At 41.1% G+C, this 17,146-nt stretch overlaps 1 protein-coding gene across 1 annotated transcript in view; it reads left to right on the forward strand.

The window, feature by feature from the left end:
* The first annotated feature begins 1,043 nt into the window (after positions 1 to 1,043).
* LOC139455383 (potassium voltage-gated channel protein egl-36-like) overlaps positions 1,044 to 17,146 on the forward strand; it is a 47,250-nt gene continuing 31,147 nt past the window's right edge. The window contains exon 1 of the mRNA XM_071236942.1: positions 1,044 to 1,857. Within this exon, the coding sequence (XP_071093043.1) occupies positions 1,345 to 1,857 (513 nt within the window). The 5' untranslated portion in view covers positions 1,044 to 1,344. The remainder of the gene's footprint in view (positions 1,858 to 17,146) is intronic.

Below are 17,146 nucleotides of genomic sequence, written 5' to 3' on the forward strand. Positions count from 1 at the left end.
TGACAATACATTCAACCAAGTTGTTAACTGACAATACATTCAATCAAGTTGTTAACTGACAATACATTCAACCAAGTTGTTAACTGAAAATACATTCAACCAAGTTGTTAACTGACAATACATGCAACCAGGTTGTTAACTGATAATACATGCAACCAGGTTGTTAACTGATAATGCAACCAGGTTGTTACCTGAAAATACTTTCAACCAAGTTGTTAACTGACAATACATGCAACCAGGTTGTTAACTGACAATACATTCAACCAAGTTGTTAACTGACAATACATTCAACCAAGTTGTTAACTGACAATACATGCAACCAAGTTGTTAACTGACAATACATTCAACCAAGTTGTTAACTGATAATACATTCAACCAAGTTGTTAACTGACAATACATTCAACCAAGTTGTTAACTGACAATACATTCAACCAAGTTGTTAACTGACAATACATTCAACCAGGTTGTTAACTGAAAATACATTCAACCAAGTTGTTAACTGACAATATATTCAACCAGGTTGTTAACTGACAACACATGCAACCAAGTTGTTAACTGATAATACATTCAACCAGGTTGTTAACTGATAATACATGCAACCAGGTTGTTAACTGATAATACATGCAAAGTGGTTAACTGCCTATACAGTGTGTTAATTGCTTATACTTGTTTCCAGGGTGTTAATTGTTTGAACATTCAACAAAGTTATAAACTCACTGTACATGCAACCAGGCTGTATAATGTACATAAACTTGAACAAACAAACTGCACGCAACAGCGCGCCCACAATAAAACAATTACCATGTCTTTTTTGAAAGACAATATTAATGCCAACAATCCATGTGCTGACATTTTCAGTTTACCTCGAGGTAACACTGTGCATATACCTTAGTCGCTGCATCCGTCAAAGACAAGCGATCAGTATTGATCTACTTCTAGCGAGCCTCACATCGGCTTAAGCGTAAAAGACATTTGAGGCAGGGTGGAATTCTTGGGTAGTCGGCCGTCTGGGTGCTGTATCTCCAGGATACATAATCCACAAACACCGGCAGAGGCTGATGTTAAGCTGGTGTCGAGAGGCGGGGAGCCTCCGTGGCATGTCAGGGTACACAGGGTGGATAAGTCTTAAGCTGTGGGACAAGTAGACCGGGGGAATTCACTCTGATTCTGGTGGTTGAATGGTCTTCTATGTCAAGAGGCAAGATTGATGTTGGATCTTTAGTTCCAGAGTGGACGAGTTGTTGAGAACATTATGGTGTCTCTGATGCCTCTGGTATCTATCTACCCACACTGGGATGAATCTTTCCATCACATCACCACGGTGTAACTAGAAATCATTTCAAAATGACGGAAGCTCGTAGTGCCAGCAAATCAGGTGGCAAGTCGGAGCCTGCACCATCCATCGTTAAATTCAATATTGGGGGAAAGAAGTTTGAGACACTTTCGTTGACACTTAAGAAGTTTCCCGGGACCCGCTTGGCATCGCTTCACCCTCAGGCAGACGAATATAACAGGGATACAGGGGAGTACTTCTTTGACAGAGACCCAATTGCGTTTGGATGTATCCTGAATCTATACCGCACATCATCCCTCCACTTCCCTGATCATCTATGCGGCAACTACCTTCGCGAGGAACTCAACTTCTGGCGAATTCCGGAGAGTCTGGTCAGCGAGTGCTGCTGGACAGTGTTCTTTAACGCAGAGCAGGACAATCAAATTTTCCGAAACCTCAAGAAGACCTTTTCCTTCCTGGACAAGGATCCGCGTCTCAATGAGGCAGGGAAAGGGGGCATGGAGCTTTGGATGCACCGAATCTGGCTCCTCTTGGACAAGCCCAACTCTTCTCGTGCAGCTAAGGTAGGTTCTAGTATTCTTCTGATTCAATCGGGACTACGTTTTATTTTTTTAAATATTCAAGTCTAACAAACAGCAAATATGCAGGTACCATGTTTTATATTTTAAACGATAATAAATTCTATATAGGGGTTATTGGGAGGATCATAGTATGGTTAACATGCATTCTTGATCACTTAACCACTGATCCTACCGCAGTTATTAATTAGGGTTGAGGTAAGCGATTCGGATTTTAATTTATGGTTTATTAATCCGCTATTGTATTCGTTGGCTTTACTCATATATAATAATAATAAAACGTTCAGCGGGTGTAATGTCACCACGACTATACATCATTAAGCATTTGCACATAGATAGAAGAAACATTTGTATGTAATAATTCATTGTTAATTACCGTCAAAACAAAACTACACTTGATTAAAGACCTTTCAGATCGCCATGTAAAAGAACAAAAAACGTGTCATGTTCAAGGGGCATTATTTGGTACCGTTTCCACTTCGGGCGAAGTACGTTTACCTAAACGAATTCTTTGTGTTGTGTGACTCTTTTACGCGCACACAGGGACGAGGAAGACACCATTACAACAACAACATCGCCGCTATTAGCAATATTCATTCAATATCATGGCGGGGGACACCAGAAATGGGCTTCACACATTGTACCCATGTGGGGAATCGAACCCGGGTCTTCGGCGTGACGAGCGAATGCTTTAACCACTAGGCTACCCGACCGCGCCCTAATCTCTATGATACACCTGGGCATGCTAATGATTTAATTGTGCAGGCGAGGACATGGCAACCGGTACCATTTCAGTAATAACACTAGTGACCGTTTCCCCAGAGATTATGTGACATTTATATAATAGTGGTGACTATCGCTTGTATACTTTTCCTCGACTTGACAATGTGTGGCACAACCCAACACACATGTCTTGTTTCTGCTGGAGTTTGTAGGATGAGGGATAATTCTATTTATTGTTGCCTTGGCTTACATGCATCGACAAATGCTCCGATTGACGCAGGGCAGACGGCGCTTAATCGGCGCAACTTTCATATGAAGATAAGGGTCTGAATACTGCACTTGATTCTGCAACCCATAGCGTCACAGAAGACATTTATAGTCGAAATAATTCCTTAAAGGGACACTAGGCTATGGAAATGTCATTGCAAGTTTAACTTAATCGATAAACACAACAAAACCCTTTTCTTTATATATCTGCGAAAAACAGTCCATTTTATGTTTCTGATTATTATCAAGACATATTTTTTTGGATCTCTATCAAATAGGTGGGTGAAAAGGTAAGAGTACCCTGTCCCACCGTCACAAACACATTCAAAGTCAATTCAATTGTTCATCTATAAATCAATGAGATCATATGGCACAAGTCAAAGTAAGGAATTGCATCGGACATAATTTTTGTCAATGGCGCATCAGATTTGAAATATCTCACACATGTCAACCATTTTAAAAGTCAGACCACACCAAAGCAGTTCTGTTTATCTTCAGACTGTAGTTTTATTATATACTGTACATCAATTTTTCAGTGAACAGTTGCCCTTATCAGACCGAGAAAATGTGCTATTTTCACACAAATTACTAGACTACAATACATAGGCTGGACGTGAGAATCGTTACTGAGGGGACTAGTCTGCATTTAAGGTCATGCTAAATTATTTGTTCACTTAGTCGAGATAATCTTCTGGTTGATATTTGTATAGCGTAGTTTTGAAATATGATTTTATAGGCATACTGTTTTTTCACATTTGCACTCGCGAAGTATTCATCACCTTCTTTAACATTATCAGTGAGTGAGTGAGTGAGTTGGGAAAGTATTTCAGTTTTGTCACAGCGTCTCATCCTGATGTGTGCAGAAAGTCATCTTCTTGATGTGAGCGGAAAGCCAACTTCTTGATGTGAATGGGAGCCATCTTAATGTGAGCGGAAAGCCAACTTCGTGATGTGAACGGCAGCCATCTTGATGTGAGCGGGAAGCCATGTTCTTGATGTGAGCGAAAGCCATCTTGGTGTGAGCGGAAAGCTGTTTTCTTGATGTGAGCGGGAAGCCATCTTCTTGATGTGAGCGAAAGCCATCTTGATGTGAGCGAAAGCCATCTTAATGTGAGCGGAAAGCCAACTTCGTGATGTGAACGGGAGCCATCTTGATGTGAGTGGAAAGCCATCTTCTTGATGTGAGCGAAAGCCATCTTGATGTGAGCGGAAAGCCATGTTCTCGATGTGAGCGGAAAGCCATTTTGATGTGAGCGGAAAGCCATTTTGATGTGAGTGGAAAGCCATCTTCTTGATGTGAGTGGAAAGCCATCTTCTTGATGTGAGTGGAAAGCCATCTTCTTGATGTGAGCGAAAGCCATCTTGATGTGAGCAGAAAGCTATGTTCTTGATATGAGCGGAAAGCCATTTTGATGTGAGTGGAAAGCCATCTTCTTGATGTGAGCGGAAATCCATCTTCTTGATGTGAACGGGAGCCATCCTGATGTGAGCGGAAAGCCATCTTCTTGATGTGAGCGAAAGCCATCTTGATGTGAGCGGGAAGCCATCTTCTTGTGAACGGAAAGCAATCTTCTTGATGCGAGCGAAAAGCCATCTTTTTGATGTGAGCAAAAGCCATCTTGATGTGAGCGGAAAGCCATGTTCTCGATGTGAGCGGAAAGCCATTTTGATGTGAGTGGAAAGCCATCTTCTTGATGTGAGTGGAAAGCAATTTTGATGTGAGCGGAAAACCATCTTCTTGATGTGAACGGAAAGCCATTTTGATGTGAGCGGAAAACCATCTTCTTGATGTGAACGGAAAGCCATTTTTATGTGAGCGGAAAGACATCTTCTTGATGTGAACGGTTAGCAATTTTGATGTTAGCGGAAAGCCATCTTCTTGATGTGAGCGGTTGGCAATCTTGATGTTAGCGGAAAGCCATCTTCTTGATGTGAACGGTTGGCAATTTTGATGTAAGCGGAAAGCCATCTTCTTAATGTGAATGGTTAGCAATCTTGATGTAAGTAGAAAGCCATCTATTTTATATGAGGGGAAAGCCATCTTCTTGATGTAAGTTGAAATCCATCTTATTGATGTGAGCGGAAAGCCATTTTGATGTGAGCCGAAAGCAATCTTCTTGCGATTTGTTATTGTTCAACGTCGCGCTCAGCAAATTTCAGCTACATGACGGCCGTCTGTGAATAATCGAGTCTGGACTACACAATCCGATAATTGACCTCATAAGCATCGATCTACGAATTTTGGATACGATGACAAACATCAACCACGTCAGCGAGACTTAACTGGGGTGCTGGAGATCAGTATTAAATGGGGTTCTTCTCGGGGACCTGTTAGTATATTGGTAACGGCAGATGGCATACCTTGATCAACTGTTTAAAATATATCCAATTACGATTTGAAAACAAGTGAAGGGTGGATATTGAATAGCATAATCCTGTAATTTGTATCTTAAAAAGATGCATTGTTCACAGAATAACCTTGACATCATTGAAATGAAATGTAGAAAGGTTACAATATGCATTAACTCGTATTTAAAAACACTTGCTAATCCACACATAAGGCGCTTTCCAGGAGAGATTTATACCAACGGAAAGTAACTATACTTCACACATAGTTTCATAAATGTAAATGTATTCTGAATTTAAATAATGCATCTTTCAATACATATTTATGATGACATCTCTTCGACTAATGGTGTGATTCACAATTTGCACAGCGCACAATTAGGATGTTTGTGTGTTTGTTGGAAACATGATACTCATACGCGTGTAATGTAATGTGAATAGCACACAACTATTGATTAGCTATCGGGTGCTCCTAAAGACGCTTTTGTTAAACCGTAAAAAATAGCAACTCTTGCAAAGACATACATGAGGTGGGCGGTACTCCAGCAAAGACATACATGAGGTGGGCGGTACTCCAGCAAAGACATACATGAGGTGGGCGGTATTCTAGCAAAGACATACATGAGGTGGGCGGTATTCTAGCAAAGACATACATGAGGTGGGCGATACTCCAGCAAAGACATACATGAAGTGGGCGATACTCCAGCAAAGACGTACATGAGGTGGGTGATACTCCAGCAAAGACATACATGAAGTGGGCGGTACTCCAGCAAAGACGTACATGAGGTGGGTGATACTCCAGCACAGACATACATGAGGTGGGCGGTACTCCAGCAAAGACATACATGAAGTGGGCGGTACTCCAGCACAGACATACATGAGGTGGGCGGTACTCCAGCAAAGACATACATGAGGTGGGTGGTACTCCAGCACAGACATACATGAGGTGGGTGGTATTCTCGCAAAGACATACATGAGGTGGGTGGTACTCTTAGCAAAGACATACATGAGGTGGCCGGTACTCCAAAACAGACCTACATGAGGTGTGCGATACTCCGGCACAGACCTACATGAGGTGGGCGGTACTCCAGCAAAGACATACATGAGGTGGGCGGTACTCCAGCAAAGACAAACATGAGGTGGGCGGTACTCTAGCAAAGACATACATGAGGTGGGCGGTATTATAGCAATGACATACATGAGGTAGGCCATCTTGATTGACAGTAATGACAGAACAATATTACCAAGGATACATTAGACGTCATTACATGACGTCATCCCATTTTGACGTAACTCAAAAAGGGAACTTCAACGCGGGATAAAATGCAGTCGACGCCTTTGATCTTTTTGAAAAATATCTGAGAGTACATGATTAATGTGTTATATTACAATTGTTAATGAATCAGAGGAGATGAGCTGATATATTTCGATGAGAAAATCAAAGCATTCTGGTCAGATACAGCTGTGTTCTTCAGTCGAGTCATATCATCTCCATGCTGTCATATAGTCATAAATCGTCTTCATAATTGATTATAAAAATAATCTTCATTCATCATAAAATAGAAAGAGGAAAGAATCATCAAAATTTATTTTGAAATCTAAGACTTTTTAGTATGATTAATGATAATGGACCATCAAAAGAGAAAAAAACGTCATATCAATTACTCCTTAATTTAATTATTATTTCAACTTATAATATAATGATATAAAAATAATGATACTTTACTGAATGATACTAAAACAGTTATTAAAATGTTATTTTACTCCAAGGATCCAATCACATGACCAACTTTAACATGAAATGGCTTATAATGTTTAATCTTGAACGTCTTGGCTGCTTTTAGAGGGGACTTAATTAAAATGTACATTACTTTTCAATATTAACGTCACTTTATCGCGATGCTTCATGTTGCTACTGTCGAGTTCAGGGGCACGGGTGATCCAGTCATCTAAGGCGCCACATATCGCTGTGCAGAGTTGTGTCCCTTGGGCACGCCAGAAACCTATGATCGTGAGTTCGAATCCCGGTTCGCCTCGATTATGTTTCAAGGTTTGTCAGCACCATACCCGTCCTCGTGTTTTCCACCAAAGTGTTAAACGTCTGAGATCTGCATCACTTCGTGCTTTCTCTCGTGATTTCAAACTGACACGCTGTCATATAACTGGAATACTGTTAAAAGCGGCGTTAAACCAAAATACTCACTCACCCCTCTTTGGATCTGGTCAGCATACCATTTCGAATCTATGGCGTACGCTCAAAACTACAATCATAGTTGAACTAGAAAAAATCACACTGGGAACTGACGTCCGTTTGTGTCAGGATCCTGAATGAAGATGCGTTAGTTAATATACTGAGAGGCACAAATAACGCATACTCAAATTTAAGTGTCAGTAATTTTTTACTGAAATGAAATATACAAATGACAATCAATACAAATGACTAATTAAAGATTACACTGATGAATTTCATGAACAGTTATTGTGTGACAAAGAATTAATGTCTATTAAAATGACGTCAAAGGCGAGTGGTGTCAATAATGAGTGTGTCCTTCTTGTGCAGCAATGCACGCTTGGAGCCGGCGAGGCCTTGAGAGACACAGTCGACGAATTGCAGCCTGAGGAGTACGTCTCCAATGATGCAGAAGAGCTTGAGTCAGTTGTGGAATTTTTGAGGATTTTGTTTACGTCGGACACGGCGGCCAAGTTCATCCCACAAATGTTCAATAGGGTTCAAATCTGGGGACCTTGAAGGCCAGTCCAACACATTAACGTTGTTCTGTTGCAAGAAGGCATTTGTTATCCTGGCAGTGTGAGGCCTTGCATTGTCATGTTGAAAGACACGGCGACGTAAACCACGTTGAGTCAGTAATGGCAGCAGAACAGGCTGTAGAACGTTGTCGATGTAACGTCTGGCATCAAGGTTCCCCTGAATAACAACAAGATCCGAGCGGAAATTTGCATTGATTGCTCCCCAAACCATAACATCTCCACCTCCAAACCGATCACGTTCAATAACACATGGTTGTTTAAATCGTTCATGTTGGCGTCGGTATACATGTAAACGTCCATCAGGGTAGCTGACTGTGAAACGTGATTCATCAGAAAAAACAACTTGTCTCCAATCTCTACCACCGAGATTACCTCCACCAGCTGCCCATCGCTGCCGTGTTAGCCTGTGTGCCTGAGTCAAGATTTGTCCACGGTAGGGTCGTCGACACCTCAAATTCCTGGCAGCAAGACGACGACGCACTGTACGATCACTGATGTGTCTTCCACCGAGACCAATGGTTGCATTTGCCGTTGACCTGGCAGACGTGAAGCGATTTCTGAGGTGGCTGTTAACGATTTGACGATCTTGTCTCTGTGACGTCACAGGCGGTGCACCTGGTCGAGGACGGTCCCTTACGCTGCCTGTGGTTCTCAACCGCTCATGTAATCTCGATATTGTCGTTTGATGGCAATGGAAATGAGCAGCAACTTGTTCTCTGGTACGACCAGCATTTAACATCCCCATTGCTTCATTACGCTGATCTTGCGTTAACCGTGGCATTGTGTAGGCAAGTGATGGCAAAATGTCATGGTGTGCATTTATAGGGCCTACCTTTGAGGTTTGCACGTGCATCATGCCTTTCACAAAATGTGCTTCGAAAGCAGCATTCCCAGTGGTGTGTTGCGTTTTAGTGATTGGCTTCGTTTCCAGATACCGTTTTGTTTGCAACCCACATGACATGTGAGAGTTCGGTCTCGGTTGCCGTCGAGTTCGGACGTCTTTCGCTTCTCAGCAACTTGTCTAGTGTTATACAACACACTTCACTGTTTATGGTCCTTCATCTTTGGTTCTTTTGGCTTTTGATTTCTCTTGTTTTGGACTGCATTCAAACTTTTCATTTTTATTTGATGTTTGCTGTTTGTTACAGTCAGTTGTTGGGGATTGTCCTCGGCAATGGCTGACAACAGAATGGAATGTGAGGACGGATTTAAAGTGGTGGCTTCAGGGAGGAAGCGAATTGGTCGTATTCCAGATGGTACTTCTAAAAAGGCCTGTGTTGCCAAGCCTCCAAATACTGTACCTCCTACTGCTTGGTCTGATCTTACTTTTGTCTTTGATGATCCAGCGCAGGTCAAATCAACCACTGTTATCTTTAAAGCCGATGTAGATGAATATGAAGATGGTTCAACGACCCTCTGTCAACTTATGACACAGCGTGCTTTGGCTCGAGCCTTGGCTAAGGTCACTACACAAATAGTCAGTGTTAAGCGGATGGCCAGGGGAGATGTTCGTGTCACAGCCAAAACTGTTGAGGCTGCCAAACCACTTTTGCAGGTCACAGAACTTGATGAACATTTTGTCACCGTACATGAACCTGTATCATTAATGAGAACACATGGAGTCATCTATGGTGTTGATCTGGATATTGAGATGAATGAACTTGAGGACGAGTTAAAACCTGTGTTACCATTAATGTGCTCTGCTGTGCGTCTGACTCGTGGGCCTGATAAAGTTCCCACCAAATCTGTTCTTCTTACATTTACTGGCCAGTCTTTACCAGATCATGTTGTCATTTTCTTCCAGAGATTTCCGATCCGGATGTATGTTCCTCCTGCTCTGCGATGCTTCAAATGTCAGTCCTTTGGGCATGTCTCTGTTAAGTGTAGGAGCACTCATCATGTGTGCGCTGAATGTGGAGGGAAGCACAAATACGAGGAGTGCAATAAAAGTTCCCTTAAATGTAAGAACTGTGGCGGTGCACACTCTGTGGCTTACAAAGGTTGCATTAAATACCAGTGAGTTGAGGGTAAGTTGCCTTATTCTCAGGCTGTTCGACAGGTGCGTGGAGATTTAGATGTCGCTCAGGTTCAAGCAGTCCTTAAACCACCTTCTGCAACTAAACCACTGTCTCAGGTTGTCACAATTTCTGATGTTGTGTCTTCTCCAGTCATGGTGACTGCTAGTACTCAGACTGAGACTCTGGAAGTTGAATGTCAGACTGATCCTGTTGTTGACATCATGCCTGAATCATCTTGCAAACCTCTTTTTAACAATGTATCTCCTGTTGATTTTCTCAACTTTGTTATTTGTATAGTTGCTAATCTTGGCACTACTCGTGCATTCAAGTCTGATGGTCTTCAGGTGATAGCGTCAGCTGCCCAGGCTCTCTTGGGGTTAAAATTGTCCCCGAATGATCTGACGAGCATGGTTAAGGGTCAACAATGGCAGTCTTAATCCTTCTTATGGCTCTCTTGATCCTTCAGTGGAATGCTAGATCAGTAAATGCTAATGGTCCGGGATTCAAGTTTTTTATTAACAGTCTTGATCCAATGCTTGATGTTATATGTCTTCAGGAGACGTTCCTGAATCCTAAACAGCAATTCCGTTGGGAAGGTTATGTCTGCCTACGTAAAGATCGTCAGGTTGGTTTTAGAGGTGGTTGTGCTATACTCATAAAGGACATTTTGTCATTTAATGAACTTACATTATCACCATCCAAATTAGAAGCGAATGCAGTCACTATTCATTTGAAGGATCAAAGATCGGTCTCCATTTTTAATGTCTATAATAATGCTCTCGCTACCTATGATGACTATATTTCTCTTTTGAACATGTCAGACATTCTTACAGTTGTGTGTGGTGATTGTAATAGTCATAGTCCATTGTGGGGAGCTAGTAAGTTAGATGCTGGAGGTAAAGCCATTGAGACACTGCTTGATGAAAAGAATCTTTTCCTTCTTAATGATGGTTCTATGACTCGGTATGACTTGGCTTCTGCTTCATTTTTGGCCCTGGATTTGACCATTGTCAGTCCACAACTGGCTCCACATTGTGATTGGGAAGTGTTTTTGCAGGATTCTTTTGGTAGTGATCATTATCCTGTGTTTACAAGCCTTCAACTTGACCCAGTCGCTGAACTTAGATTTTCTCTAAAGCTGATTTGTCTGCATTTACTGCTTTTTGCTCTGACACAATCACGCCTGCTATAAACTCTTTTGATATGGAGCAGTTTTCTAAATGCTTTGTCTCTAACATTATTGCTGCTGCCAAAAGATTTATATGCAGAAGTTCTGGTAAACGTCCAATTAAACTGCCTGTTTGTTGGTGGACGGATACATGTCAATCAGCACATGATGCCAGGAAGAGGGCAAAGAAAATTGTTGAAAATTTGGCTTTGCCGTGTGATTTAATTGAGTTTAGGCACACTTCCGCATTACTGAAAAGAACTGTTATTGAAGCAAAACGTTTGTCTTGGTCCAATTACGCCAGTTCTATAAATAACCATACACCTCTATCCCAGGTATGGAGGAAAGTGAAAAAGATTTCTGGTAGTTCAAGTTCAAATCGTTCTCTTCCGTCTATTGGTAAAGTCACGCCTGCAACAACAAATATAGACAAGAGTAATGCAATGGCTAAGTCATTTCAAAAAGTATCGAGTACAGATAACTTTAATTCTGATTTTCTCCGCTATAAAGAAACACTTGTATCAGAATTCCAGGACATCTTACATTGTCCAACATATATTGCTGATTACAACTCATTATTTAGTTTCCAGGAATTAAAGAATGCTATTTCTGGACGGAAAAATACTTCTCCAGGAGAAGATTCATTATGCTATGATACGTTTAAACATCTTCCCCTTATCAGCCGTGAAACCATGCTTTTACTGTTTAATAATATTTGGTTTGAAGGCAAACTTCCCACTTCTTGGAAAAAAGCAGTTGTAGTTCCAATTCCGAAGCCCGGTAAAGATCCTACTGAAGCCAAATCCTACAGACCTATTGCTCTTACCTCTAACATGTGTAAAATAATGGAGAGAATGGTAAATAACCGGCTGGTTTTCTTCATGGAAAGAACAATCTGTTCTGCGACTTGAAACTGAAATTAAAAAGGCATTAGGTAGCACTGAATATTTAATGGCTGTTTTCATGGACATTGAAAAAGCATATGACATAATGTGGAGGGAAGGTTTGGTAATTAAACTGTATAACCTTGGAGTTTGTGGACGTATGCTTCATTGGATAAAAGATTTCTTAACGGGTAGAACTATACAAGTTCCCATTGGAACGTCACTGTAAGATATTTATATTCTAGAGAATGGAACACCTCAAGGAAGTGTGATCAGCCCAACATTATTTAATGTCATGATAAATGATTTGTTTGAGAATATTAATATCCTGGTTGAAACATCACAGTTTGCAGATGATGGAGCGTTGTGGAAAAGGTCCGCTAATTTTGACACTGTCTTCAAAGTCGTTCAACAATCTCTCTATCTTGTACAGAATTGGTGTGTACATTGGGGTTTTAAGATTTCAGCTTCTAAATCTTCTGCTATCGTTTTTACTCGGAAAAAAATTCCTCATAATTCAAAATTAGTCCTGTGTGGTTCCGAATTGGAGTTTGTCGATAAAGTCAATTTTTAGGTCTCTGGTTTGATAAAAGACTCACCTGGAAACCACATATGGACTATCTGATTCAGAAATGCAAAAAAGTCCTGAACCTTCTGAGAAGTATTTCCAGTACTAAATGGGGTGCAGACAGGAAGTGTTTGTTAATGTTATATCGAGCCCTCATTAGATCTCGACTTAATTTCGGTTGTCAAGCCTATGGATCTACATGTGCTACATAAAAAGCAAGACTTGATGTTGTTCAGTCGAAAGCCCTAAGATTATGTCTTGGAGCGTTCAGGACCACCTCTGTTGAGGCTTTACAAGTTGAATCAGGTGAAATGCCTCAGGCGTGAAATGTTAGACGTTAGATATATGTTAAAATCGAAATCTTTTGGGAGAAAACACTCAACGTCAACTGTTTTGAATGATTGTGTAGAATATTTTCATGACACTTGGAAAAATGGTATGGGGACTTATGGGATGCGATCTCAGAGAACGGCTTTCACTCATTCTGTGCGTGATGTTGCAATAGATGACACTACTGTTCTGCTTGAAAAGCCGCCATGGCTGCTTGAACTACCATCAGTTTATCTTGATGTCCTGGAGCAGGTAAATAAATGTGAGCCAGCACCTCGAGTTAAAGCTATAGCTGAGGAACATATCCGAAGTCTACAGTGGTTGAATGCTATGCAGATTTACACTGATGGCTCTAAGTGCCCAGTGTCTGGTCGTGTTGGTGCTGGTATATTCATCGTTAATGAAAAGAGAGAACTTTCTGTCTGATTGGCTGATCACTTATCAGTATTTTCTGCTGAACTGGGAGCAATCATTGAAGCATTGCGTTGGATTAATTATTTAAGGCCTGTTTCAGCGATAATTTTCAGTGACTCTGTCAGTGCATTACAAGCAATTCGGGTAGGTTCTTCCTCAGCGAGGCAGGACTTGATCAACAATATTCTCGTCCTTTATAATGACTTAAGGAAAGATCTGTTAGATGTTGAATTTTCATGGATCCCCGCTCATGTCGGATTACTTGGAAATGAGAAAGCCGATAAATTGGCAAAAGCTGCACTAGAATTTGATGAATCTGAACAGGATGACACAATTTTACCTTCTCCTGCAGAGTTAGGCACCGTCAGTATGACCAATGCTAAAACAAAATGGCAGCAGAGATGGGCATCATCCTTAAAAGGACGTCATCTCCTTGGCATCGATCCTTTTATCACTAAATTACACATATCTAGACATCATCGGAGAGAGGAGGTTCTCTTAACCAGACTTCGTCTTGGGCATTGTGGCCTTGGAGCTTATCTAAATGTTATTAATAAAGACATTTCTGCACATTGTCCAGTGTGTAATCAGCTTGATAATGTAGCTCATTTTTTTATTGCATTGCCAAAAGTATGTTACTCAGCGTAAGGCAATGGTAGAGGCACTAACAGTTCTCAATATTGACTTCTCATTGTCTGGTATTTTATGTTCGCGGAATATTGTTCACCATGATGTTCAGAATGTCATTCTCGCTTATATTAAAGCGTGTGGCAGTTTTGATACTTTATAAAATACCCAGGTACTTAGCAAACCTTTATTATGGGCAAGGTGTAAATGGGCCTAGTTGCCCGAACACCTATAAACAGTTTACTAATCAATCAATCAATCACATGACATGTTTACAGTCATAACCAACAATGGACAATGTCAACAAGGTAAAATGTAAACGGACCTGATATGTTCTTAAAAAATTATCTTAAAATTGAGTATGCGTTTCTAATGCCTCTCAGTGTAGTTATATCCACTTTCCCAACCAAAATCCCAACCGTTTTCGTAGTGAGGCTTACAAAGCAAAGTAACCAGAAGTAGAGGCGGCCCACGTCCACAGCTGTATGTCAGATGAGGTGAAATAGGGTTTAACAAGGGATTCAAGATTTTTAATTTTTTTTTATAGTGACGTGCATGAACGTGTGTGTGTGGCTGCCTGTACCAGTCCGGACTGATGCCGATGTTATGGCACACTGATACCATACCGCAGTTTAACATGAATGCCCCACTAACGCCGAACACAAGAATATTCCAGCTATATGACGGCGGTCTGTAAATAATCGAGTCTGGACCAGACAATCCAGCGATGGACATCATGAGCATCGATCCACGCAATGGGATACGATGACATGCATCAACCGAGTCAGCGAGACTGACAACCCGATCCCGTTAGTCGCCTCTTACGACAAGCATAGTCACCTTTTACGGCAAGCATGGGTTGCTGAAGACCCCTGAACTTCACGGGTCAGAATTGATTTTGGACTCCACCACGATCAAACCCTGTCATACTCGCATCTTTGTTGTCAATACCCCAGCTTGTAAACGCTTCCGTGTTGTTGGTTGTGCTAGGTTTACAAGAATATTGTTATATACGCCATAGGGGCTGAACTTGGTTACTGTTGCGCCGTTATAAGAGAATATAGCAAGTCCTGATGCAACTGTCGTTTACAGTGAAAAGAATGCACATTCACGCTTCCTTGGCGACAATTGTATAGGTTACTACACACAAAGTAAACCATGGCAACAAAACCGGGAGAGGAATATATTTTTGAATTACTTGCACATGCCGTCAAATCTGTTGTAAAACCTTCTGTCCCTGAATGGCAGTACACTTAAGTCCCGATTGAGACGATCTGTATAACCATCAAAAACCCATTAAGGCATTTGTTATATTGAATACTCAAGTTACTTAGTTGAAAATTCAGAAACTGAGTTCAACAAAAGCTTCGGACTGTCGCTGTTTCCAGATAAGAACTTAAAACCATGATAACGTATTGAATTTAAGATAAAATAATAATAATTTTGTAGCCCTTACCGGTCTCCGTACCTTGACGTATGTGTGGTGAAAGGGTTTGCTTGTTGAAAATGTCAGGAATGTTCCAGTCATGATCATCGACATTTGCTGGAATCTTGCTTTCAAATCGCATTCAAATACCTCGAGATGGTCTATGCATTTATTGAGCAACGGAAAATACCATTCTTCACAAAAGACGCAAAAACACGAGTGAGGAAAAAAACTGTCACAAGTTTATAGTGTTTAGTAAATAATACGAACAATAATCATCAGATAATGCATCCAAAACCAATGTGATATACCATGCCAGGTACAACAACGGAGTACTAATTCATTAAAAAATGTTAAAAAAGGTGTAGCAACAAATTCCTACTTCATACAATACGATACCCTACATAATCAATACAAGATCTAATGCAACCAAAGAACAGGTCTTCAGTAACCCATGCTTGCGCTAAAACGCGGCTATGCTTGTCGTAAATGGCTACTAACGGGATCGTGTGGTCATGCATGTCATCGTATCCCAACTACGTGGATCGGTGTTCATGATGTCAGTCACTAAATTGCTTGGTACATTTTCCATAATTAACAGACCGCCGTCATATAGCTGGAATATTGCTGAATGCGGCGTTAAAAAATAACCAACCTACTGTGCCCGTGAACCCGTGAAGATCTTTGTTAGAATCGGTCTGCACCAACCCATGCTCGTCGTAACAGACTCAATAACTCGGCTGATGCATGTCATCGTATCCCAAAAGAATAAACCATTGCTCGTGATGTCAGACACTGGATTTACAGGTCCAGATTCGATTATTTACAGACGGAATATTGATAAGTAAGGCGCTATTCAACAAACAAACAAAACAACCTAATTTGAATACTGGATGTCTTTATGGGGTTGAAATAGGTTAATTACAAATGATTTAAGATTCAATGCCCTGCGCATGTGCTTTCAGTCAAGGTACTATGACATGCAATCAACCACGTAACTGAATCTGACCACCCAACCCACATATATGGGGAATCGAACCCGGGTCTTCGGCGTGACGAGCAAACACTCTATCCACTAGACCACCCTAATTACGTGTATAGGATACCAAGAAACATCAATGAGTATGATGTTATATTGGTATCAGTGTCAGTGTTTTTTTGTTTTTTTTTGAGTATCAACACTGCGCCAAATGAGCCATATAGATCAAACGTTTTCTTTGAAACGTTAATCGCCCAATGAGGATTCCGGGTTAGAAAGGGTCCCCAACAACTTATGCTGGTCGTAAGAGACGACTAAATGAATCTGGTGCACAGACTTGGTGATTCAGTTGGTTGCGTCTCATCGTACCCTAACGGGGCGGTCGGGTAGCCTAGTGGTTAAAGCATTCGCTCGTCACGCTGAAGACCCGGGTTCGATTCTCAACATGGGTACAATGTGTGAAGCCCATTTCTGGTGTCCTCCGCCTTGATATTGCTGGAATATTGCTAAAAGCGGCGTAAAACCATACTCACTCACTCACAAACTCACTCGTACCCCAACGGCATGGAACTTTGCTCACAATGTCAATCACTGGATTGCATTGTCCAGACTCAAGTATTCACACGCCGTCGTCTATAGCGACTTCAGCGTCCTTAATCATCATTTCTGAGTAAAATATATTGAAATTAGTCTTAGAGGTAAATCGATTTATTACCCAGACTTTGCCAAGGAGGAGAACACTCATTGAATATTGA

This window comes from Haliotis cracherodii, unplaced genomic scaffold (assembly GCF_022045235.1).
Source record: "Haliotis cracherodii isolate W230 unplaced genomic scaffold, xgHalCrac1.p SCAF_11, whole genome shotgun sequence".
Lineage (NCBI taxonomy): Eukaryota > Metazoa > Mollusca > Gastropoda > Lepetellida > Haliotidae > Haliotis > Haliotis cracherodii.